This window comes from Colletes latitarsis, chromosome 5 (assembly GCF_051014445.1).
Source record: "Colletes latitarsis isolate SP2378_abdomen chromosome 5, iyColLati1, whole genome shotgun sequence".
NCBI classification, from domain to species: Eukaryota; Metazoa; Arthropoda; class Insecta; order Hymenoptera; family Colletidae; genus Colletes; species Colletes latitarsis.
The window spans coordinates 34,104,278-34,129,350 of NC_135138.1; the positions used below are offsets into that span (position 1 = coordinate 34,104,278).

The 25,073-nt window shown below is 37.2% G+C and overlaps 1 protein-coding gene across 1 annotated transcript in view; it reads right to left on the minus strand.

Annotated features, from left to right (window-relative positions):
- Positions 1 to 23,352, minus strand: part of LOC143342056 (hydrocephalus-inducing protein-like) — a 33,987-nt gene extending 10,635 nt beyond the window's left edge. Inside the window, 51 exon segments of the mRNA XM_076765538.1 lie at positions 553 to 843; positions 972 to 1,296; positions 1,353 to 1,613; positions 1,759 to 2,059; positions 2,373 to 2,630; positions 2,773 to 2,909; positions 2,977 to 3,097; positions 3,352 to 3,575; positions 3,798 to 4,040; positions 4,595 to 4,705; positions 5,268 to 5,394; positions 5,801 to 5,901; positions 6,153 to 6,601; positions 6,947 to 7,064; positions 7,313 to 7,393; positions 8,070 to 8,282; positions 9,002 to 9,186; positions 9,647 to 9,840; positions 10,280 to 10,785; positions 11,431 to 11,606; positions 12,037 to 12,207; positions 12,545 to 12,753; positions 12,889 to 13,106; positions 13,224 to 13,332; positions 13,453 to 13,592; positions 13,697 to 13,953; positions 14,040 to 14,222; positions 14,682 to 14,763; positions 14,821 to 14,967; positions 15,271 to 15,507; positions 15,616 to 15,825; positions 15,956 to 16,164; positions 16,276 to 16,423; positions 16,747 to 16,944; positions 17,194 to 17,432; positions 17,636 to 17,817; positions 17,942 to 18,099; positions 18,337 to 18,567; positions 18,758 to 18,944; positions 19,041 to 19,168; positions 19,420 to 19,659; positions 19,884 to 20,098; positions 20,245 to 20,312; positions 20,418 to 20,641; positions 20,715 to 20,808; positions 21,062 to 21,186; positions 21,432 to 21,618; positions 21,738 to 21,878; positions 22,290 to 22,428; positions 22,627 to 22,825; positions 23,236 to 23,352. Coding sequence (XP_076621653.1) covers positions 553 to 843; positions 972 to 1,296; positions 1,353 to 1,613; positions 1,759 to 2,059; positions 2,373 to 2,630; positions 2,773 to 2,909; positions 2,977 to 3,097; positions 3,352 to 3,575; positions 3,798 to 4,040; positions 4,595 to 4,705; positions 5,268 to 5,394; positions 5,801 to 5,901; positions 6,153 to 6,601; positions 6,947 to 7,064; positions 7,313 to 7,393; positions 8,070 to 8,282; positions 9,002 to 9,186; positions 9,647 to 9,840; positions 10,280 to 10,785; positions 11,431 to 11,606; positions 12,037 to 12,207; positions 12,545 to 12,753; positions 12,889 to 13,106; positions 13,224 to 13,332; positions 13,453 to 13,592; positions 13,697 to 13,953; positions 14,040 to 14,222; positions 14,682 to 14,763; positions 14,821 to 14,967; positions 15,271 to 15,507; positions 15,616 to 15,825; positions 15,956 to 16,164; positions 16,276 to 16,423; positions 16,747 to 16,944; positions 17,194 to 17,432; positions 17,636 to 17,817; positions 17,942 to 18,099; positions 18,337 to 18,567; positions 18,758 to 18,944; positions 19,041 to 19,168; positions 19,420 to 19,659; positions 19,884 to 20,098; positions 20,245 to 20,312; positions 20,418 to 20,641; positions 20,715 to 20,808; positions 21,062 to 21,186; positions 21,432 to 21,618; positions 21,738 to 21,878; positions 22,290 to 22,428; positions 22,627 to 22,825; positions 23,236 to 23,352 — 9,814 coding nt within the window.
- Positions 23,353 to 25,073: the final 1,721 nt, after the last annotated feature.

Sequence of the window (25,073 nt, forward strand, 5' to 3'; positions counted from 1 at the left end):
ATTACTATTCATTGGGAAAAACTACACCATGTATAGGCTTCATTTATCACAATCTCGTTATAATCGTGATGGTTTCTGGCAATAAATCTAGGCCAGTGGTTTCTCAATTTTGTAGAAGACACTTTTTTTAAACACTAAACCTACCACGACTGGTCATCCGATCGATTAAACGATTTATATTTTAAAGGGGAGAATCTCCAGTCTCCACTCCCTTAGAACAATCTAACAACGCGTATTAAAAATAGTAAAAGTTTAGACACGTGCAGTTCCGAAACTATTAATATTTTTTCCATAATTAATCCACCGTTAGAAGTGTCAAAGCCTCCCCTTTAAAATGGTTTCCGTTTTATGTCGATCCGATTTTCCGCTTTCGAGATATCTTAATTTAAATTAATTTACTAGTTACGCTCGAGGTCAATGAACTCGCGCAGATGTCAACAATGAAAAGTAAACAAACGCTTCGAACCCGTATATTTACATTAAAGTACTAAGTGTGCACATTTAGAGTAAAATTACTAATTTTAACGTCGTTCGAATAATTTTATCGTGTACCTGATGTTAGAGAATTTTGTTTTGTCGAGAGCCTTCGTGTTCTAGAAACAGAGTTCCGATTTCCAGTCGTGGCACTGCGTTTGTTATCCTCGAACTCCAGACCCTCCAGAACGAGCAGTTCCATGTAAGATTCTCCCTCCAGATTGATCGTCATATTTTCGTAAGGATTGTCAACCACAAATAGACGAATTTTCCCGGTGCGTTTTCCAATTTCATTCGGGGAGAACGTTACCTTGAAGCAAGCCACGTTTCTGGGCGTCAGACGAACCACTGTGTATCGATCGTTCGATTCTAAAATATATTCAATTACGTGCGGGATTTGGACCGTTAAACAATAAAATTAAAAATTGACGTTGTCACTAGCAGCGTGGTCAGATCTGGCATATTGGCAACGTATTAATAACGTTAATTAAATTTACCTTCGCAACCACTATCCCAGATTTGAAGCAAATGCCGTGTATCGGGGCAGGCTTCAAAAGTAAACACTTTATCCGGATCCTCGTCGATTTCAACAATTACTTTTGCCTTGATGAACCCGATATTTTCCAGGACAAATTTTCTGTAACTGAATTCGTTGATCAGTGTACGGCCGAAATTCAATGTAATCCTTTCCCTGTTTCCGTGGATCGGTTCTATAATTGCAACTTCCGGTACACAGGACTCCCCTACTAGTTTGATCGACAGTTTTTCTTCGTCCAAATGTGGTGGCAGAATTACCGTTGCTTCCAAAGTACTTTTAAACGTCTGCAAATCATTATTAATCTTTAGTCACTGACAAAGACAAAGCATAGACGTTTTACCTCTATAGTGGTTGGTGTAAAAGACACCGTGAACGTTTTGTAGCTCATAGGTGGAACGCGTTTGTTTCGTGGTTTCACGACGAACGTATCAGGTTTGGCTGTGCTTGGCATCAATGAATCCGGAACGAAAAATACGTCCACGCTCGCGGGTATTATATTTCGATTGTACAGCTTGAAACACATTGCGTGAGTGGTCATTACGCTGACGTACCGGAAGTAAAGGCTTTTCTCTTGACGCGCGAACACCGTGTGCGGTCCAATCTGCGCAAAAATATTTTGTACAATTCTGGATCTTCTATCGTCGAAGATGATCATGTTGCCCTCGTGGACGATATTAAAAAATAACTATTTTTGGCATTTGCTTTTGAAACTTTGTTCAGGATTATAGTTTTCGAGCAATAAGAACCTCTTTGGGACAATCAAAGTCTTGGATTCGATCGACGACGTGATTCTCTCGAAATATCGAGTCGAGGTCCTCGAAGTCAATATTTGGCATCAATGAATTCACGAACAGTGTAACTGTTTTCCCGTCTCCATCTTCCGGTTCGCTGTCCTTCGCGAGAACAACTATCTGTTCGTCCTGGGAACCCACGATTTCAGGATAACATGTCACGGCGATGCTATCTGTTTGGCCTGCATCGACGTCACCCTCGGTTTTGGCTATCGTCATCGGGCCTATTATTAACTTTTCCGGTTCTGGATGATCTCTACATAATCAAAAATTAAAAACTATTCTTTATGTTTACTTTTGTGACATTCGGTATTTTACAGAATTTGTTTGACACATTAAAATTACTTACTAAAAAATAATAAATTAAAGCAACAAAGAAGATACTGTTAGAGTGAGTGGAAATACGTAATTAACTGTAATTTACAATGATAGCAGATTGGTGGTAAATTGATTTAGGAACGCGATAAGAATAAATAAAATGTGGGATAGTCGTAAATGTATTTAACGAGTGTAAGACAAACCAAGACAAAGAAAATAAGTATCTTGTTGTAAAATAAAATAAAATTTACTCGATTTCAGCTTTTTTACTTCTGATGGATCGTTTGCCCATTTTCGACGTGTTCGTCCTTGCCGTTAAATTTTGCTTTTTACGCGAATCTGCTTTTGCTGTTTGACTCATATAAATTACAGATGGATGTTTACTTGCGACACGAATAGAGTAATGCAACGGGAATTTTCCGATGTTTTCTACGTTGAGATACATTGTTGTTTCGGTGCATACTGCCATTGATCCAAAGTCCATCAAAGGGTACGGATGAACTTGGAATCTACAGTGGAAATACATATTTTCAAATCAAATTTATATTACATTCTCTTTATAATTTATTTAGAATATTACAAATTAGATTTAAATTTTTTACTCTTGAAAATTTTGAATATTCAATATTGCATTATTAAATAATTTTATACTTGGTGTAATATGCATTAAGAGAAACTGTGAGCGGAATCTCAGCGACGATCGTAGTTTCCTTATTCGTATCGATCAAGTGGCACTTTAATATCGGAACTTCTTTAAGCGATAACTCGTCTTTTGGTACAAATATCACCTACAACAATACGCGATACGTTTTACACACGATGTACAATTTGTATTTTCGTTTGCCAAATACGAACTTCTACGATTTTCTCTCTATACGGTGGAATAGAACCAGACACCGGCGAAACCTCCAAATTTTTCTTCAAATTCGCGGGCAGACCTAATTTCGTCAATTTTTCGTTGTCCTCTAGCGTAATACTGTGAAAATTGTGCTCGTTTTGCCTCGTTACAGTTAAGAAAAGAGAAGATAGATTTTCTTTTTATTCAAAGCGAGGCACTCTTTCACTTTTACAGATAGGAAACAATTTTTCAAATAGAATTCGTCTCGTTCAAAAGTGAACCGTGGTGCCATTTTCCTTATAAATATAAATGTATTATAATTTTTCTTATCAAATAAATAGAAATGTATCAAGTGCCGCATTTTGAAGATACGAAAAAAAAAGATGTCTTACACGTATTCCACTTGATAGTCGCCGCGATTTCTTATCGTTATCAAACCTGTCGCAGGAGAATTGACTCTTATCCATTTGAGATCGATAGGGTTCGCGTGATCGATGTCAACCGCGACATCGTAAGTTTCGCCTGATAGACGAACAGTGTCTGCGAAAATCGGCTCTTCGTTTTCCTCGCATAGAAATGCTTTGAAAGTTACTGTTTGCGTTTCGATTACGCCCACCTGTAAAAGGTTTTTCGTACAGATTTTGTACCTCCTTAAAGGCTGAATTATCGGGTAATTTGAGTCGAGTAAGTTTGTTTTTAATAATGTTTAGAGCAAAGAAGAATGAAATGCTATACGTGATTGCAATCAAGACTTTTTTCAAAAGCAATTAACGTTATTCGCGAACGGAAATTATCCTCGCAAATGTCGGTTCCTCGTCGCGGAAGGAATACGCATTACCTTGCCGCCATGATAGCAGAACTCGATTTTCTGTTCGTTCCAGGGTTTAATCACACCTCTATCCGGTGCATATGTGACCTGTGGCTCGAAAGATTCTTCGGTTTCTATTTGCCACGAAATTGCCACCGGGGTTTTGTTTTGTGCTGTCAAAACTCGAAATTCTCTTCGGTAGAGAAGCGTGCGACCAAATGACAGTTGTTTCTCGTCCAGTTCAATGTCCACTTTTGCGCCCTCACTTTGCAACTGATTCGTTAGAAAATTACATATAATTAGACATTGCTATAAACAGTTTTGGGAAGAATGACAAAAAATTACACAGTCACAATAATATTTTCGGAAATATATTAATTACAACATTTATGGAGTATGGAGGATTTCGGGAGTATGTGTTGTATTCATAAAAAATGATCGTAATTGACCCCTGCAACCAAAAATAATTTTTATAGAACGATTTGAAATTTTTTAAAAATTTGCACCCTACTCGAATTTTTTCTCAAAAGTGGGTAGGATTTCGAGGGTATGTCTAATGACCAAAAATGATTGTAATTGACCCCAGAACCTAGAAATAATTTTTTTAGAACGATTTGAAAAATTTTTTTTTCGTCGAAAAATTTCAGGGAAAATATCAACGTATGGTCAGACATTTTCGGTAAAGAATTTTTTTCTCGGAAATGGTTACGATTTCGAGGGTATGTTTGTTGACCAAAAATGTTTGTAATTGACCCCCGCAGCCGAAAATATTTTTTTTAGAACGATTTAAAGTTTTTTATTTTCGTCGAAAAATGTGAAACTGATACCTTGATCACTTCGACTTTCGGGTTATTTCTCACACACACGTACAGTTTCTCTGAAATTGGACCAAGCTTCGTGGCAATGGCTGACAGAATCAGGATTCCGTGATTCCCAGGCTACATAAAGATCGTTTCTTGCTAGATTTAAAAATATTTCGACTTTGGCTATATACAACGGTAATTAACCCTTCACAGTTGCACTGCAAGTTAGTATCTTATCGTTAGTCACACTAGTTCTGTTGAGATTAGTGGATCCAGTGCTTCAACAAAATGTATCGAATTTTTTACTCAATGTTTTACGAACTCAACAGTTACTACAAAGAGTTAAAAATTTTGAAATTTTTGAGTTTCAGGGTTTTTGAAACTCTCAGGGATTTTATGAATGAAGAATCTACTGTTCCTTAGAAAAGTAATTCTCTGTGAAAGCCATATTGGCCCTCTTAGTAAGCCATGTATTTTTTAAGAGTCATTAGTAAAAGATGTACAAAAGATTATAAAATTTCCTGAGTGGGCTACGAAAAGTATTACCAAAATATTATAAAAATACTATGGTGAAATGAATATATAACGTCGACGTGTATTGGCCATCGACCGAAAAAAAGATTGAGAAACAGTCGTGGAAGGTGTGTCTGTGAAAGGTTAAACTAAAAGTGCATTGTTACTTGCACCGATAACGCACAGCGATAAGGAGCTTCTCTGGTTGGATGGAGAAACAGCTAGCGTTGTTTTCCTCTAGAGAGAAGCACATCTCCGCGTCCACGTTGGAAACGTTTCGAAACTTAAGTTCGGCTTCGCGACGATGTGGCCTGTTCGCAGAGAAGAAGTCGATGTAGTTCGCGAGTTCGAGAACTCAGCGACGAGCGACACTTCGGGTTTCAAGAAACTTTCGCGTCGAGATTGTTACTTCAGTTTCGCGAGAGGACAGTCTCGTTTTATGATTTATAAAAAAATTAACTACACGTAATCCTTTGTAATACGAGAATTTTTGTTCGTCCGAACGACTTGAAACTTCAAGTCAAATTTTTAGTACCTTTTCTTAAAATTAAAAGTATTTGTTCGTAAAGAATTTGTCACTTCCTCTGATTTCAATTTTATTTATTTTTGTATTCTTTAAATAGTCCTCGATAATTTACGATGAGTTTATATTCTTAAACAATTATAGAATTTAGCCTTTCGATTCGTAATTTAATTAATCGATGGAAACCAGCGAACCTTTTGTCTTTTTGTAGGACCAGCATCGATCCAAAATCGTAAATTCCGTTGTTCAAGTAGTATGTAGGACCATCTGCATTATCCAATTTAATGGCTGCAGTCTGTGACACATTAATTAAACTCCAGTTCAGTTACTTGAATAACAAACTGTTGGTCTTAAACAACTAGGAAATTGAACAACGTAAAATCGTGCATATATTTTCTCTGTATATTTAGATAACTGAGATTTTTCATTTAAATGCCAGAATAAAGTGACTGGTGATTGCTAGTATTTTAGTAATTGAATTCAAATTATATCCTATTGTTTCTCAGTAACGATTGATAATAAAAAAAAATTAATATTCACTCTTACTTTCGTATAGATGGTATTAGGATTCATATCCACTTTCGGGATGTCCGCGATGCCGTTAATTTTCACTTCGTAAGTTAGATTATTCCCGTCCACGATGGTCAACGCGTAAGTTTCATCGTAGAGACCCGTTTCTTCCGGTTGGAAGCGAATCTTGAATGTCTGCGATTCGTTCGGTTGAAGGATCCATCGTGGCTTTAAATACTCCTCCAAAATAGCATCTGAAACGGTAGCGTTAATAGTGTCCTTGCTTTTGATAGTGATCAACGATTGATCCTCCGTTTTGCTCGTCATTTTTCGCTCTTGTTTGCTCGACGCTTTTCGTTTGCGTCTTTTGCTATTTCTTCGATCTTCTGTGCGATTCTCTTGTACACTTAGGTCGCTGGCTTGCATCGATTCGCTGATCGACAGGACTTCAGGTGTCGGTGTTATCGAGACCAATTGATAAACATCTGAACAATTCAAATTGCAGTAATTATAATTACAAACTCAGACTTGATTTTTGCTTCTCTTCGCAATGAATTTTGTTGTCTTGTGTAGCTCATTATGTTTATGGCTTTAAACATTTTATGATATATTCAAATATTCGTACTTCCATGAACACGTGTGTTTCTTGTTTGAATGTTTCTCGATGTGAGAACAGAGTATAGTGTGGGCCGAAGATCTGGTTCAGGTACAGTTTCGGGCGCTGTAAGTGAATAATATTTTTATTAAAAGTAAATAACTGTTTGGGTGAAGTCTGTTTTTAGAAATAGATGAAATTTTACAATAAACATTGTACAACTATTGTTGCTTACCAAGAGTAGATTTTGCTAAAAAATTGTCTCTCATTCCAGCAACTATTGCGTTGTGCATCGTATCCAGCCAGGGGTTGCTAGCCTTCACGTACCATATATGAAATTTGCTCGCAATTTCCTGCGTTTGAAAACGATAATTAATTACATATGTATATTTAACTCTTAATTTTTAAACGTTGTTATTGGAAATTGTCGTAGTAGCAACATAACGCACTCCGACAATAGTTACGAATAATGGCGAACGCAATTTACGGTGAAGATTTTATTTTAAAATGTTCATTATGAATGTATGCGTTCAACAGGAGAAGTTTTTAGATTCTACGTTAGATTTTCAATGACAGATTTATATATCTTAAACAATATCACCTCTCTAGCAGTATCTAGAGCTCCTACATCTTTGGACTTGGCACTTCTTGGAATTCTAGTTTTTGGCACAGAAGGTCCTTCCTGGGAAGAAAACAATAAACTTGATATTATAGTTGAGATTTAATGAATACACACAACATACTAATATAGGTATAATAATTACGACTGTCTTATTTATGGGATTCCAATTACGAATTATATTCTCTATAGCTGAAAGATCCGAATAATATTGATCCATGGCCACCATGATTTGTCTAACTTCGCTCGAAATTGTTTGTTTTCCTACAGAATAAACGCTAGTACGTTAAACTGAATCGAGTTCCATTTGTATGGAACAGAGTCTCTCAAATAGTGTTTTTTTATAAAAAATCATAACCATTAATTAAAAAAATAAAATAGAATAAGTAAAGCGTGTACACCACTTTTGTACTTTTATAATCTTCAATATTATTTGTTTCTAATCAATTAATGCGATGTTTTGGTCAGAAAGAAGAAAATCTTTTTCTTTATTGTCGTTCGATGTCCACTTAATTTTGTCCCAGCTGTAGATTGCGAAACGAAAAGTGTCCCGTGATTAAGAGTGTTCGGGAAACGCTACTTTCGAGAATTACTTCTAATAATTCTTTGCCCGATCGTATTTCGTTTCAACATCATTGTCTAGTTCGGTTGTAATTTAATTGTGTCTGCAAGCATCGCGGCTCGTATATCGCTCTTGTTCCGTACAAATTGGCTCGCGACATTTCCCGTGCCATTTTACTTCCTCAATTTCATCGTCTCGACTCTTTCTCAAGCGGATCTTACTGCGTCTCGAGCTGTCTCTGCTCCTCGTTGTTTTACTGGCGGTCTCTCGTTTGCTGGAAGCTGGCCTCGAATTCGCGGACCTTTTATTGCCCGTCTGCTTGCGCCTCGACGACTTTATGCCTCCTTTTCCCTTGGGTGTCTTTGATCTCGAAACGCGGCCACGATTTTCCTGCGGAACAGTTACGTTCGACCAAAAAATTAAGCATCGTATCGTCTCGCGTTTCTCTGACTGAATATTCGCGTGCTTCGAGAACTTCGAACTTCTCTAACTTTCAAACTTTACAGTGTGTTTAAACCAGGAACATTCAAAGGACAAAAATTTGCAAAAATATGCTACTTATCCCGAGTAAAGTTTTTCCAAAAAATTATTTATCGTTGTTGAAATTGATATATTTTATTGCACAACTTAATTTTATTTTGTATGGTTCTAGTAACAAACCTAGTCCAATCTCTTATAAGTTACAAATCTCTTTCTCAAGGATTTTCCTGTAAATCAGCTGTTAGCTGTTTATTTCCTTCTCCTTGAGAATCTCGCCAAATTCAATAAACCCTTAAGTAGGCGCGCGGGAGGCTAGTAGACCCCCACTGGGGCAAATTACGTGTTGTTACCGGATATAGGTTGACCATTTTGATGTAGCATTATGAATCTTTCTATAATTGTCTCAGGATTCAGATATCTTTTTTGTATTAGTTTGCCTTTTTCTAGTACTATGAATTAGTAGATTTCTATTAGTAGTATTTGAGGAACTCCTGAGCGAGTTTATTTAAGGGTTAATGTAAACAATACATTCTAAAATGTTAATTCGTGACGTACTCTTTGAATAACAAGCCGATAAAAATATCTAATCGCATAGATTAGAGTTAGTAAGAGAATTCCTCGAGTCAAACCTTTCTTTTTCTTCGTTGCATCATTCGTTGAGCAAATTGAGTCCGTCTGAGCGATGCCCTCTCCTTTTTAGCCGGCAGAATTGCTTCCAGATACATCTTTTTATCCTCGTCGTTGAGCAGATCGTATTCGGACAATGACATGTCATCGATGTCTCGAATCTTCTCGGTATGATCGGTCGTTCTCTCTGTTGCAAAGATGAAATCTCACTTTGTGTGTGTCGTCGACAATACCTTCTCTGTATCTTGTAACGCGTGTAATTTCGCGTCGCGCAATATCAGAGGCACTCTCGGCGAAGCATCGTGGAATCGAGATTTCTCCGGTGTTTTATTTTCAAGCTCGACGTTGAAGGTATTCGCGTCGATCATGTGCATCGTATCCATAGAAATTGAAAAAATGTGCGCGCGATAATATTCGAGTTTCATTTACAGTTGCTTGTCAAAGTATTGAAACGCTTGCGTCTCAAATTGCTAAGAAATAAAATATACCATTTATCAACAGCAAAGATGAAAGGAGAGACTACTAGTGTTATTTTCTTCATAATTTTGTAGATGTTTTGGCACGTTTCACAGTCGTAAATTTTGTATGTTTAATCGAGTACAATTTCGAATACTTTCGCGAGCAACTGTATTTTTAATGCACGTTACCGTATTCCTGGCGAAGTTCGTCGACTTTGCGATCGTAATTAGCCATCGAGTTAAGGAAAGTAACGAACAGGAAGTACTCCGCGTGACCAACTATTCTCAGCAGGAAAATCAAGTTTTCGACGGCGTTACCGCGCAAGAAATTGCTTTCTAAGCTCTGCAGGACAAATCCTCGTTTAAAATCTGCCGCGGATAATCTGCACAAGATTAATTTAACAAGAGTTAGCGCAATTAACAGACTTAGGAAAGCAATTGTACGAAAGAAGACACCGTAGGAAAGGACAGTAGCTTATCTCGTACAGTGTTACAGACGCCTATTTATCGTTGTACATTTATTTTGTAATTGTTATTTACCATTAACTGGAACCAAAACTTTGGTAGAGCATACCCCGACTATTCATCATCATTATTATCTTTAGCTACCCCTGAGGAAGTTGGTGGCTCTTTACATATTTCTAAGTTTTGAGCTACTAATTTTCACGCAGACATTTATTCTGTAGCACCTACGATAAATAAATTTGTCCTTTCTTTCGAATACTTCAAACAACGTACAGTCTCCAGTCACTCCTATGCCAATTCCTGATTATTTCGTGTAAATTATTATTTATAGAAATTAAATCTATAATTATATCGTACCGTTCTGAAAGGGCTTCGGCAAACAAATCTGACTCCATTCCAAGAAACGAGGTACCTTTTCTTCTCCTGGCACTTTTGTCAGTGGTCTTTACGTTAATTTTATTTCTCGGTGATTCGTTGGCGATTGTTCGAGGCCCAATTATCTTCTCCAGCTGCAAAATGGCTTGAACCTTGTACTCGTATCTGCTCAAAGGATCCAAGGTTTCCATTGTCTCGGTGGCAGGAATTTTATTGAATTCAATTAAAGGATCCGGCTCTTCGCGAAGTCGAAGGAAGGTTACTTCGTTCTGCGCGTTTGGGCTTTCAGTTTTAGCGGTTTTTTGGAGCTTTTTCGTTTTTCTTTTCCTCGGGGTACCTTCTGTCTTGGTTGATTTTTCACTCGCGGAAGATTTCGTTCCCTCGCGTCGACTTCCTCTTCCTTTCAACGCGCTCCGCGTCGCGTCGGAATCGATCTCGTCGGTTTTTCGGTCAGACTGGGCAGCCAGACGCTCCCTAATGGCGAGAATCTTCGATGAGTTATGAAAATGAAATCATTATCGAACGTTTCTCGAGACTCTGCAGGGCCATTATTTTTCCCTATTTTCATTAACGATCTTGTAAACTCTAGATATTGGCCCTTTCGTTCTTAAATGATCATGAAATCACGGGAAAAAATATTTACTTTTACTCTCGTGCATTCTAGCTGACAAAATAATCGATTTATGAAAATAATTTCACATTTTAAAAATGTTAAATGATTTTTAACATTATTTGTATTGAAAATATCTGCGGTAATTCGCATTGCAAAGTTCTTGTACGCGATGAAAACCATTTATCCATGAATGGACAGGTGCAGTGGGGAATACAAAGGGGAGCTACAAGAGTCGAGCACTTGTAATGCTTCAAGTGGTTTCTTTGTTCGTTGACAAATGTTGAACAATTATCAAAACTTCGATATTCCTATTTCTGTGTATAATATCCAGGAATGCAATTCTGAAGTTCACAAAATTCTAAACTTTGTGTTAGTCTTTCCCCTTCTTGAGTTCTTTTATATACGCTAATGGGTGGGTGAAAATTGTCGTATAAAACGATTGAATTAAGGTATCGAGGGAGATTTTATCGCGCAATTTCAATCGATCGGTTAAGAGCTATCTTGTAAAACGAAACTGTACATACTTGTGCCTCTCGTAAGCTTCTATGTAATTCTGATAAGCATCGTCGATGATTTGTCGTATCGTAATCGAAGAGGGACTTTCACCGAGAGCTATCGCTTCTGTGATTGCTTTGTCGATAGAAAGCGTAGGGACATTTAAGATTCTTGCGCTTCTGCATGCTGTTTCCTGGTACTCTGAACAACATAAAATTCATTCATAATGAAACTTTATTTAAATTGTCAGTTAGTGCTGATAGAAAGCACAAAGAATTAAATTCAATCTTACTAACGTGTAGCATGAGTATCACAGGACTGTGATTTTACCAGTGAAATAACATAAATAACATATTAGAAAATAAAGAAATACTTGTTTCTTAACTTTTGTGTATAAATATGGTACTTGATGGTTGACTACAATGAAACGTGTACACTTAAAATCATAATAAGGTATAATATTCGTAGTGAAGTAGGTCATCGTGAAAAATCATTTGATTTCCGTGGTAAAGTACATTCATATATCACTGCCATTGTGCAGTGTCTATCGTTACTTGTTTGGAACTGCTATCGAGAGTTGATCTTGAATCATGAATGGCAGGGATATACATATAATATTACGAGAAAGTACCGGTGAAAGGAGCTCCGTGGAAAATAATGCAGACTTTTCTCTCCGGCTTCGTAGGATCCGGAAGATCTTTCAAAGGGGCGGATTTCCGTTCGATACTCTCGAAAAGTTCTCCCACGGGGTCTCTCGTTTTATCCCGGAAGTATGGGGTATCTTTCAGACTATCCGCGTAATCTTAAACCAAGGAAATATATCTACCATTAGCTACGTGCTGAAATTTCTATATTTGTTTGTTAACAGTATAAACGATAACACTTTGAATAGGAAATAATAGAAAGTCAAGAGAAACGAGTACAATGAATCGTGTAGAAAAGAAAAAATTCTATATTTATTCGGTCAAATTATATGAATTTTAACTTTAATTGTATATTGGGAAACATTTCGTGTCCTAAAAGTAATTTCGTTGTTGGCGAACTCGTCAGCGAAACTCGTTCAATAAATGTCTTCGTTTCAAGCAATTTTTGAAGAGTTTCGACAGAAAACTCTTTGATTAATGAATATCGACACTTACTCGCCTTCGTTCCCAGTTGAACCTCATTTTCGTCTTCGACTGCAAATCCCTCCGACTGAGCTAGAGACGTCCCATCGACGAGATCGTTGTAAAAGTTTATTAAATGCGGAGGGAACGGTTCGCCAGGCTTTCTGGGAGGCAAGAGTATTTCCTTGACTTGGTAATAATCCAGCAGCGCATTTATAACTTTATCTTCCGCTTGAAAGGAGCTTAAAAAGCGTCGTTGCTTTATGAGAATTCCCAATGATTCTTTACCACGTCGGGAAACATTTTTAGCAATTTATTCGTTTATTGAGTTCTTGCGAAAAGTCAAATTCGAAATTCGAGTCGATTGTGATTCTTACTTGTCCAGATGATGCCAGAAGAATTCCACAGGATAATTGCAAGCGTTTCGAATCGTGAAAACTGTCTCCTGGATCTCTGTAAATGGCACGGTCGGCGAAAATTGAATAACCGGTTCGATTATGCTTAAACTCTTTTCGACACCATGGCCCGTCAAGGAAACGATCTGCGTTTCCAGGCCCATTTTCACCAATATACTTAATTTTGCTTCCGCGTTGCACTGAAAACGAAAGGATTTTTTTCTCTTATTAAAATAAATTTACAAGAATGAATGCCTATATTGTTTCGTTATTTATACCATTGTTCGAGGCGCAAAACACACGCGAACGATGTTTACAGAACCAGGTGGACAGCGATTCGACTCGTACTGCACGTGAAACGGGCATTTTTCTTGTTTTTTACGAACGTTTGATATTTTCGTTTCCCACTCGCAATTGATCAATCCACTGAGAAATAAATTCATATTAAAATTAATGTCGCTTTCGATTAAAATTTACTTTTGAATTTAATGTAAGATTTTTGGTATATCTGATTCAATAAAGAAAAGAATTAGACTGGAATATTACTCATTTTTTATTAAAATGCACATGACTAAACACTCTCCCACGACGACCTCAGAAAAGTTCAAAAATTTAGTATTTACTGTGACAAATGGGTAAGTCACTGTTCCTTTTATGGTTATCGGGATTGTGCATCCGTGTATCACCTGAATATTATTGCATAAATAATATTTAACGAGTTTTACGTGTAGTTGAATCGTGCTATAATTGGGAGATATAATTCTCAGTTTCAACGAGGCTTTTTAATCACCTCTATGAAAGTAGTATGCACGATATGCGTGACTCTCTCTTTATACTTTTCTCGTTTTGGACACCAAGTTACTTGAAGATTGGCACAATCACCGACCATTAGATTCACGTGGTTCTTAAATTGCACCGAGATGCCAGACTTCGCCAATGCGTTCTTCTTTGCCAATTTCTTCAATCGCATTTCCACGTTCCAAGGGCCGTAGTTAATTACCAGCGTAGAGTAAAAAGAAACAAATTCTACGATCAGGTACCCCATGTCTGTAGAGAACGTTTTTTTACGATTCATATATGAGAGAAATAAGGTCTCATAATGTTAATTTATGAGATCTTAGACGTTAACGTACCAATAACGTACTCCAAAGAAAGGAGACGAGGAATCGGTTCCTTTTTGCGAGTTCCACTGCACTGCATCAAAATGAATGAATTTGAGTCGACGAACCTCTTCGCCAAATGTCTTTCCACGGCCATTTTTATGTCCATGATACGTGGTAATAGTTCGTCGGAGAAAACGATGCTCCATTCCTCGGCTGAATCATAAACGCAACGAAAAATTTATGCTACTACGCTTCTCAAAACAGTTACTTGATCATCTACTTCGATATATCAATTATATTCGTTTATAAAAATATGAGTTTCAATTCTAAAAATTAAAATTAAGTTTGATATTTATGGATTGCAAGATAAAATTATGTATGAAAGTTGTCAGTACAAGTATATTATAATTTGTATTAGTAAATGTTTCAGCTTTGACTGTAAGCCTTCTTTAGTATAAAACATTATAAATCTAAAACAGAAACAATTTCTAATTCTTTTTTAGATTGATGAAGACTCAAAGGAAATAAGAAAACGTTTATTATTATTATGGTTTTGCTATTTTTATAAGTAACCTTGTACACGTTGCATGTATTTATTCTTCACAAGAATTGATATCCTATTTTAGGATACTGCTTATTACTATTTTAAGTGATTCCTTTAGTCGTTCTTACCGGTCAATATTTCGATATCTACTGTGTCCAAATCGTGTTTCTTCGCGAACGCGTCATATTCCAGTGGAAGAGACTTCAGTTTCTACAGGACAAAGACGTTGAAAAATTGTGTAAATATTCGAAACTCTGGATTTCTTACGTCAATAATGAACTCGGTGGTCAACGATTGAATGGCAGAGTATTCGAACTCGATAGAATGTACATTCCCTTTCAAAATATACGGATACACCTGCGGGAAGGTTCCAAACGCGTTCACTCTTATCGTTACAGGCATTAAATGGCCAATCTGGAAAATACAAACGGTAAAGAAATCTTTATAGTAAGAATTATTAGGTCTACAAATTAATTCTCGGTCCTTGCATTAAATTTTTGAGAGTAAAAATAATTTTACGTTAAAATTTTTAAAGAAGTCGAAAGGCATCTTTAGTAGAAATAGTGTTAAATTTAATAGAATGTGAAAATCACGTGGAAAGCGAACGGACTTATTTTACGGGACGCGATTTAATCGTTAACGTATCTTTAAATTCGGGAACGGAAATTCCTCGTATCGAACTCGAATTCGCAAGAGTTCAGCGTCACAGAGGCGTACCTCGAGCTGAAATTGGTGATCGATGGGACCAAGCATCGTCGAGCGTTGCTCCACGTCAAATTCCACGAATGACTGAGCGTCCACGAATCCCGCGCAGGGCTCGACTTTCAGAGGATTTATATCGAAACGATCGATCGCATCTTCGGTGGTAGAAACCGACCCAATTACTTTATATTCGAATGCTATCTTGCTCTTATTTTTTAAGACGAAATTCCTCCGACTGGATTCCAAAAATAGCTGCAACACATGCTCTCTCAAACCGATTTTGTATTTTGCAGACTTAAATTGTTATTACTTTGGGCATTGATCATTTTAAAATCCACCTAGCTACGATACAATTATTACCTGTTGGCCAAAATCAATGACGTCGTTGTTTATCGAGAATTGTATAGCGTCTCCACGCGCGAATATTTCAATTTTTTCGGCGGGGCCGCGGAAAATATCACAAATGGCCGTGGCTTTCACTCGAAGCGGTTCAAAACTGTGAAATCCGATGTGAACGTGTTGTATCGTATATGGAGGCACGGTTCCTTCGTTTGGAACAATATCTAACACCTGCAGGAAAGTTTTATTTTTATTTAATTCAATTTATGTAACTTCCTAAGACATGGTGCAAAGTTTTAAACTAATATCTTAAGTAGTTTTCATGTTATAAAATTTAGAAAATTTCTTAATCATCACTAACTTCATCGATGAAATGATCCTTTCGAGGCTCAGAGCTTAAAATTTCCAGTGCAGCGAGGTCCTCTTCCTCATTGAAATATTTTCCAATCATCGGCATTAAAAATTGTCTTATTTCTTTGTTGGACGCCGTGCAATTTTTCGTCTTTAAATTCTCTTCTGTATCATCATTCTCTGCTTGATGATTCTGTGTTTGTGTAACCGAAGCAAGTGCTAGAACACAAAAAATGTTGTAGAATCTCAGTGCATGACGCGTATTTTTTGAATATTTTTGAGTTAGGACTGTCAGAGTTGTAATTAATAATGAATTGCAACGTGCAGTACAATTCGTAGGTGGTGGTATTGACTCGAGTGGCCCATCTCCGCTTCCATCTTGTCTGTCGCTTATGCAAATATCCTCGTTTGTTGCAGCTGGTTCAGAAACATTAGAAATTACTAATTCCTCGTGACGCGATGATCGCAACATGCACTCCTGCAAATGCATAACGTCTTAATCAAATTTCAAACGTTCCTGATTTAACATATCAGGAATATTTTTACATTTATATTTTTAAAGTAGTTTCTTTTTTGTCAGATTGAAAATAACTCGAACTACAATCGAAAACGTCCATTTTAGATTCAACTTTATATTAAATTTAACTTCGCAAACACTTGTTTTTTGACATCGATGAAGTCGGCAAGTTGAAACAACGACGCTGTAAAATCTGTTTGCAATTAGCGAGAAACGTGATTAAACATTTCACCGAGAATTCGATGACGATTAAACTTACAGTTGCGACCAATTTTGGAACTTACGCAATTGCTATGCGTGTCGCGTTCTATCTCGATGGAATCCTCCAACCACAGGAATTTGTATACGACCGATACGGGCCCATTATTGGTCAACGTCAATATTTTCTCGGCACTCGAGCCAAGTTCGCAATTAACAGTGAAATCCCTGGGATCCAAAACCAGATTCGGAAAATTAACGAACCCCTTGCACTCGATTTTGTCCTGGATAAATCGTTTATCGTTGTTTAAACGACAAACATTTATGAAACAGGGATCGTTACACTCTTACAAATTATTCTTTTATACAACGTCTTTATTTTCAAAATTCAACGAATGAGACACGCGAATAGAGAGAACAGGGGATAAATCTGAATGAAAATTATGAGATGAACGAAAAAAGTTTAGGAATTTTCGAGTCAGGGATTCGAACGACCCACATTGCTTTCCGGCAAATCGGGAGATTCAATTTACCTGATTAGGATGTTCGTCGTATTCAAACCGAATAGTTTCAACGTAGCTACGAGAATAGAGATCGTTCCCTTCGACGTCGAACGAGAAATATACACGAATCGTCGTAGTAGCTCCGTCGATTAAAACGATTCTCATGCTCTGCACGTGCTCATTCGCGTTGGTCAGCAAACGAAATGGTGGCTGGACCGAAAGCTGCACGTTCAGGTTCAGCTTCGACCGATTTGTTACTAACAATTTATCTGTGCAATCAACGATAATGGAATAAAGAAACTTTATCGACGAGAGGCCAGTAAATTTTAGACGGAGGTGAATCCTGTCGCGGATTATTTTCAACGACTGAACGCTTTCAGGATAATCGAATTAATTGTTCGAACGTTCGGTACATTAGTGAAAACTTTGGCTCCGTACATAAATATTTGAAACGATAATAATTATTTTTTACCTGTCTGTTGCATTTTATCGCCGTCGGGACAAATGTTAACGATGAATAATAATTCCCTTTTGCTGAACGAAACCTGCGGTTCCGTCAGAATGACTTTAAATGTCGAAGTACCGATCAGTTCGCGTTTCCCGATTCCCTGGATCTGACCGAAAACGTACCAGTCTTCCAACAAGGACTCGTTTCTATCGTTAAACAAATGTATCGTTATTAGTTTATAGCAAATCAATTTAGTAAATACATCAACAGCTTAAAATTCAACGTTTCTATTGGCTCGTTTTTTTTTTTAATTGTCGTAATTATACTCACTCCTTCCATAGTAATTCGCATTGCACTACTTTCGTTTCTCCAGGCGGGACTTCCAGTATCAGAGGTTGAATTTGAAACTTCGAACTATACATTTATTTGGTGTAAACAACATAAACGTTTAATTGCAATGAGCAAGAAAATAGATATTTTTCACTCGCCTATGTGCCAGTACGACCTGACCTCGATTGATTTGTATGTCCTGTTTGGTTGTCCAAATTATCTGATACTGGTAACTTCCGTAATTTTTCAGCGTTATCGTTCGATTTATTTTTTCGTGGCTACGTAGACAAAAATATGAAAATATAGCTGAACGTTCGGATAACGGAATTTCTATTGTGTTATGATCAATTGTTTTAAAAGAGGGTGACACTTATAATAGATTTATACCTGAAAAGGAGACCCCAGTCGTAAACAGGGAATATTCGTGGCTCGAAAACGACGCTGCATCCGACACCGATTGTCCTCAGATAGACGGAAATCGTTTGACTGTTAATAATAAATAACATGACTCTGTCATTGTATTTCCCGACGTCGCGGAGGTACAATTTGACATCGATCTTTATTGATTCGTGCGGCTCGAGGTCACCTGATTCTGGACTGACGCTCCACGGTGATTTCTTCTTGTGCTTGAAGTAAAATAAACAGCAAGTACAAGAGTGTCGGCGTTTCCAATTAAATTCATAGTCACTGACCGCTCAAGAAACGTCGAAACCCAAAAATTAATTTTTTTAAGATTTCTGTTCGAGTGTAATCCATTGATATAGAAATTAAACTTAACGAGGAGTTCTTGCTGCATTGACAAAATGTTCTACGTACCATACTCGCCTTGAAGTGCGCTGGTATCGGCGAATCGTTGATCAGCAGGAAGTCCATTACCTGTTCCTCGAGAACTTGGACCTCGTTGAAGTCCAAAGCAGTCGGTTCCGTGGAAACGATGGGCCCTTGACCGGTGTACGTGATGACGCAAGCCACGTACGGGGATTCTTCTCCCATTATTAACATACTGACAAACAGACGTTTTTCAAATTTTTAAATTCTCTTTTAGTTTTTGTTTAGAACTTTATTAATTTGACCATTTTTATCAATTCGCAAAGTGTACCTCAGTGTGACTGTCTCTGTGCTCAAGGACCTCGTGATGATAGTCACATCGATAGTTTTCGACTGATGTGCTCTGATAAGGCCTTGGTGCATAGAGAGGGAATAAACCACTGGAGAGTCTTCCGAAACCTAAATTTATTTATATGACAAATTGGGAAATTCATGGCTTCCAGGGGATACAAAATTAATTTATAGATTTTTTACGGAAATATTCATAAAACAAATAATATCTTATTTTTCAAGTATAAATAGCTTTCATGAATCGAAATTTTAATATTTCTGTGATACTTTATTGTTCGATTTAAACAGTAATTTTGTTTATAAATTATCGTGACCCATAGCGTCGTTTAAGGGGGGAGAACGCCTAACTTTCCACTTACCGGTTGCGGCAGTAAGTAGAAGTATCCGTCCAGGTCAGACGCGTTCACTACGTCAAAGGACTGAAAACGAGGGAAATTGATGAAGCAGGATCGATCGACGATTTCTGCTGGCGAGATCGATATCGAAGCCACGCTGCCGCAGAATTTTATTGGTAATATCATTGGATCTGAATCAGACTCCCACATGTCCACTTGAAGCGTCGTATTGCCAACACGAGCAATATTAGCGGTGTAAATTACCTGTGAATTATGTTTTCCTTTCCGTGTACTCTATTTTCTACGACCTATAACTTTAGTGTTCGATTTGGTTCTCGGTTAAACGTTATTTAAAGTGGTTAAACCATGTAAATGACTTTTGAAAGTGTATCGAAGAGCGTATTTTATTTTTTCAAAGCTATAGATTCAGTGGTTTATTTGGTTCTAGGTGTTCAAAAGATGGATTTTTAAATTTAGTGACAGGTTACTTTAATTTTGAGGGACTCTTGAGCAGAAACCACCCCTATCTCAGGGGTGACGACGAATTCTTGAGGGTCGGATGGGAAACGAGGTTTCGTCTGCGCTCTAGCAAATTCTTCGTGAGTCAGAGGCGTCTGATGTCCGTCGTTTTGGACAGTTATACTAAACGTCACAGGAACAAGCGACAGATTATGTAGACGTACTTCTCGGCGACTATCGAATCCTGAAATTTAATAAGTAAATCTTTCAAACGAGTAGAAACTTGATTCATTACATTACGCAAAAATAAAACTCACGGAAAATAAAAGACAAATTTTAAAGCCGAATTAATTATTTTTTCTTTCAATTAGAATCAGGTTAGGAACATACCTAAAGCTGTTGTCCCAAAATCGAGAACCTCCTTGTCAAAATGCAAAGTGGGGCATACGGCGCAACCCCTGAAATATCAAGAAATATAAGGTTTTATATAAATTTCGAAAATGAACTACGCTGTGCTTCATCTTCGATCAATTTTTTTTATTTCTATAAATAAAATGACATACTTGATATGCAAGCTGAGTATTTCGAGACTCTCTTTGACGACGAAATCTACCCTTTCTACGAAATTGCCCTTACGATTCGTGGAGAACGTTAAATTGAAAGATTTATGCTCGTCTGGGTTTATCAAGAGACTAGGGGGTGTAACTTCAATTGTACCGCCAAAGTCCGTTGGTGTTGGCTTGTAAATAAGCGTACCAGGTATGTGACCCTTGTTGGCAGCTATTACCTGTCATTATCATAATCGTTAGCGGCAATTAGTATTCGAAAGTGCGATAAATTTATTATAGAGTGAAAGTTACCTCGTAAGTGTGCACCGAACAAAGATAAATGTTGACCAAATCGATCGAGATGACGTTTAGGCGGAAAAATGGTCCCCTGCCTGTTCCGTACAGACTGTCGTGAAGCAATAAATTTTTATTCGAATTAATTAATTGTTTTTACCAGTTAAGGTTTGCTCGTATAACCTAAATTATTGTGCTCCTTTATTATATTTCTTATCAACGATACTTTGAGTAGAAGAAATTGGACATTTCGTTGCTTCGAAGCTTTTCTGAGAAACGTTATACCGACATTCTAAAGTGTCAGAAGCATACACGAAGCGTTCATAGAAATTTATTTTTGTCTACAGGAAATTGAAATTTCTTACCTCAATGGTATTCTATTCTCGAGACCAGTTATTTCCAAGAACGCAGTGCTGGTTACTTCTCCGGCTTCCATTGCGCGAAACAAAACTGTGACGTCCGTCGACGACCGTGGCCAAATCTCACCTTCCTGAAGTTCGATCAAATATTTCTTCAATCAACCCTTTCATTCCCAGATTATTAAAAGGTCGCAAATAAAATTGTTCGTCTGTATTTTTGTAAAATATTCAATGACAAATAATTAATTTAGATCGCGAAAGTAGAAACATTTTTATTCTAGTATAGACAATAGTCAGTCCTATGCATGTAAATTATGATTTAATTATTTTGGGTGATCAAGGAAAGATTTAAGTTACATGAATTTCTGATATGTACCTCTGGCGTGAGCATGAAGCACATGTGATTGTATCGGAAAGTTTCCTTCTTCAATGACTCGATTTCGTCCGCGTAAATTCGTTGATAAACCAACTGATGAATGTCCGGGGTGCAAATGTTATAATGAACAAGATCGACGCATCGAACTAGCTCCATTTCGTAAACCAATTGAAACAGTCGTTTGTATCTGCGACGAGGAGAATTTCTTATCGGTTTCTCGTGTACTCGCATAGTAAATAGACAATATTATAGACACTGGCGATCTTATCAAATTTAAATGTAGATTCTAATTATCTTCCAGCTTACTGTTCTTTTCGTTGAATATCGGTATCCATATCCTTGTAAAGCATCCATTTGTAGTTGACGATGTAATCGCTTCTATTGTGAATCGTCAGAGTCTTGCTCCTAGACAATCCTAAATAAGTTTCTTTCATCCTCATACTGCTTCTGTCGATACGAATTGGACAGTTTTGCGCAGAACATCGGACATCTATCCCAAGTTTTTCCCCTGGTAGGCACGAAAGGACGAAACGACGTACAACGAACAGAAAGTTTTCAATTAGCTAGATGATTAGGTCTTTAATACTTTAATATTTTTATATTGATCTTTATCGAACGTTACTAGTTACCCTTTTCGTATTCGATGAAGATCTTTCCCTCGAAATCGCCGGATTTGTTCGATAAAAAGTAAACGGAGAACTGCAGGGTCTCTTCCGTTTCTATTCTGCCCTTCGATGGTTCGATCCAGAAACATGGACTGGCATTCGTTGCAAAATTAAAATATTTTTTTGCGTTTCCAAACACCAAGCAGATTAAATGTTCTTTATTTATTGCCTTAATAAAATCTTCGCTACTTACTCGTCACTGTAGAGAGCAAAATCAGTTGACGCGTCACCCACGTTTCGCACAAATATCGTCTTCGTAGAGGAAATCTTCACTGCTGTCGATGGCATTTCAATTTGATCGGGAAAGTCCAAGATTCCTCTGGGTCCAATTGCTAAATCGTATCGTCTTATCGTTCATGACAAATATAACTTTTTCTAAATAGTATTACCAACGAAAGTGAAACATTTTACTATGATTTTCCACAAACGTAATTTAATTTACAAAGTGGAACACAATGAAAATCACTCAAAATACAAATCCAATTTCTGATATCGTATAAATCTTGCTATTTATTTCTACAAAATCTCACCTATAACCGGAACGATAATTTCTCCAGTATTCGTGACGAACTTTAATCGATACTCGTAATCTGTCAGCTCCTCGGGGATAAATCTTACGTTGTAAGAATTAGAGAGTCCTGGCGCGATCATCATCGAATAGTAGGTTCCTCGATATTCCACGGAGAAAAAAGGATCACGCTCGTAGGACGTTTTCAGGTATCGCGATGTCTAATAAATATTAATTAGTAATCGCGTTCATTATATTCTTCATTACACTGTCGAATTACCTTCGTCGCGTTGCGAACTGTCACGATCGCGTTGAAAGTGTCTCCAGGGGTGAATTTTTGAAAAATAATTACACTGGGAGTAACTTCGAATCCCCGATCCAGGGATTCGGAAAAGTTTGACAAATCGTGTTTGTACTTGAATTTCATTATATATTCCATCCTTTCTTCCGTTGTCATCGACATTTGTTTCATATACTCGGATGGGCGGGCGATCTGCTGAATATTAAGAGCTCTTGGATTTCATTCCTTTCGAAAGATGAAAATAAGTTTTCGAAGAACCAATACCGACGATTTCAATTAAAATCTTGGTAATTCGAAGTTCATTGGTATCGCGAAACTTCTCGAACGAACCTTTTCTTCATCCTCGCTTCTCTTCCTCTGTGGTCCAAGCAGCAAACTTTGTATAATCTGCGAGACGTTGGATATCCTCGGTTGATTCCTTATTCGATCTTGCTCCTCCTCGTTCATCTTGATTACACGATATTCTGCTCCTTAAATAATAATTAAGGTTCGAATAGAAATTAAAATTAAAGTTAATTGTTTATGCAGTCTCGGTCTTAGAAGTCAATTGTTTTCAGTGGTCGATGGCACATCGAATTCATTTATATCGATCCTCGAAGTTGTGTAAAAATTATGAAAATTTTAAGTAGAACTATAGAGCTGAAATTCTTTCGATCTTAATGTATTTATTTTATATCTTTATTGCACAACTAGGTACGACAAATTAAAATCGATAATGAATTTGGAGGGTTATGTGATTTTCTTTGCCTCGAAGGCATCGATACAAAAAGGAAGTATAGCGACAAAGTAAAAAAGTGATTCAACAGGGTGAAGGTTTAAAGAGCTCGACGAAAGAAAAATTAAAATTTGATTCAATTAGGTAGTTCGCCAATCACGAATCACGCTACCACTTGATGCTCGTTAATAACGTAATATCGTGGTGGATATATATAGATCACGTTGCTAGCGCTCTCTCTGAGGGGTTAATCCAAAATTAGTCAAAGTTTAGGCGGCTCCTAAATATTAGTTTCCGATCTTACGTAACGCGACGTGTCTTACTTATTATCGCTGACTGAAAATTCACAGGTCGATAATCTCGTTCGAGATTTTCACGAAGATAGGAATAATAATTAAATTTATAAAACACTGTGTTTACTTTATTTGCTTAATTCAGTCACTGTTGTTACAAATTAAATTTGAACCAAAATGCGCAGAGGGTTAAATATTTCGTTATTAAAATAATTTTGTCTAGCAGTAGTATAAATTTCTATAAAAAAAAATTACTTGAAACGAAAACTAGTTCGATAATTCCTTTACAAGGATGATTCAACAACATTTAAACGTCGTGTCTGGACAACAAGGTGATCTACAGATGGGTACGGTGGTGCAGAATGGTGGTTGCTTGGGGGAAGAGCAATCCTTCTGCAGATTTCGAGGCAAACAATTGGATTTCTGGTGGTTGCGTGCATTTTGGGGGGATAGACACGACTCTGGGGGATAGCCGACCGCTTTTGCGTAAGCTCGAAGGTAGCACAACGGAGGTGCTCGACAACGGGGTGGTTGAGGAAGCGGTGGACAGCAAGGCATCTTCGATATACAACAAGCGTCGCAGACTCCATTGTAACAGCACATCCCTGGACACGGTCCTCGCGGGCAACCTAAGGGTGGGCATCTAACGTTGCAGACTTCCGGTTCCGGTTTTCTGTGAAAATGGTCTGTTTTGAGTTGAACGATATACGCCAAAAACAAAACTAGTTTCTTCGTTGAAGAAATTTTATTAGCATTTATAGTGGATTTTAATAAAATTGTATAATTTCCAGTATAAATTAATTTTGTTATCACGTCAAGCAGGTTGCACAATGAGCTTAGATTTTCATTACTCATTTTCATTCTCGTACTTTACATTAGTGCATTTTTTCAAAAATATTATTATAAAGAAACTTCGAGCAAACTTCTTTCGTAAAACTCAGTAATAGATGTCAATAACATTTATTGCAACGAGATTTTTCTACTTACAGGCATTCGATTTCACCGATAATATTGGCCAGTTCGTCCATGTAATTACGATACTGTTCTCTTCTATAATTCATATTTAATCACGATTCGTGTGTACATTTACTGGAAATTTGATAATTTCTTCGAATTTTTGTGGGAAATGGAGGTTTGTAATACACAGAAGTGAACGTAGT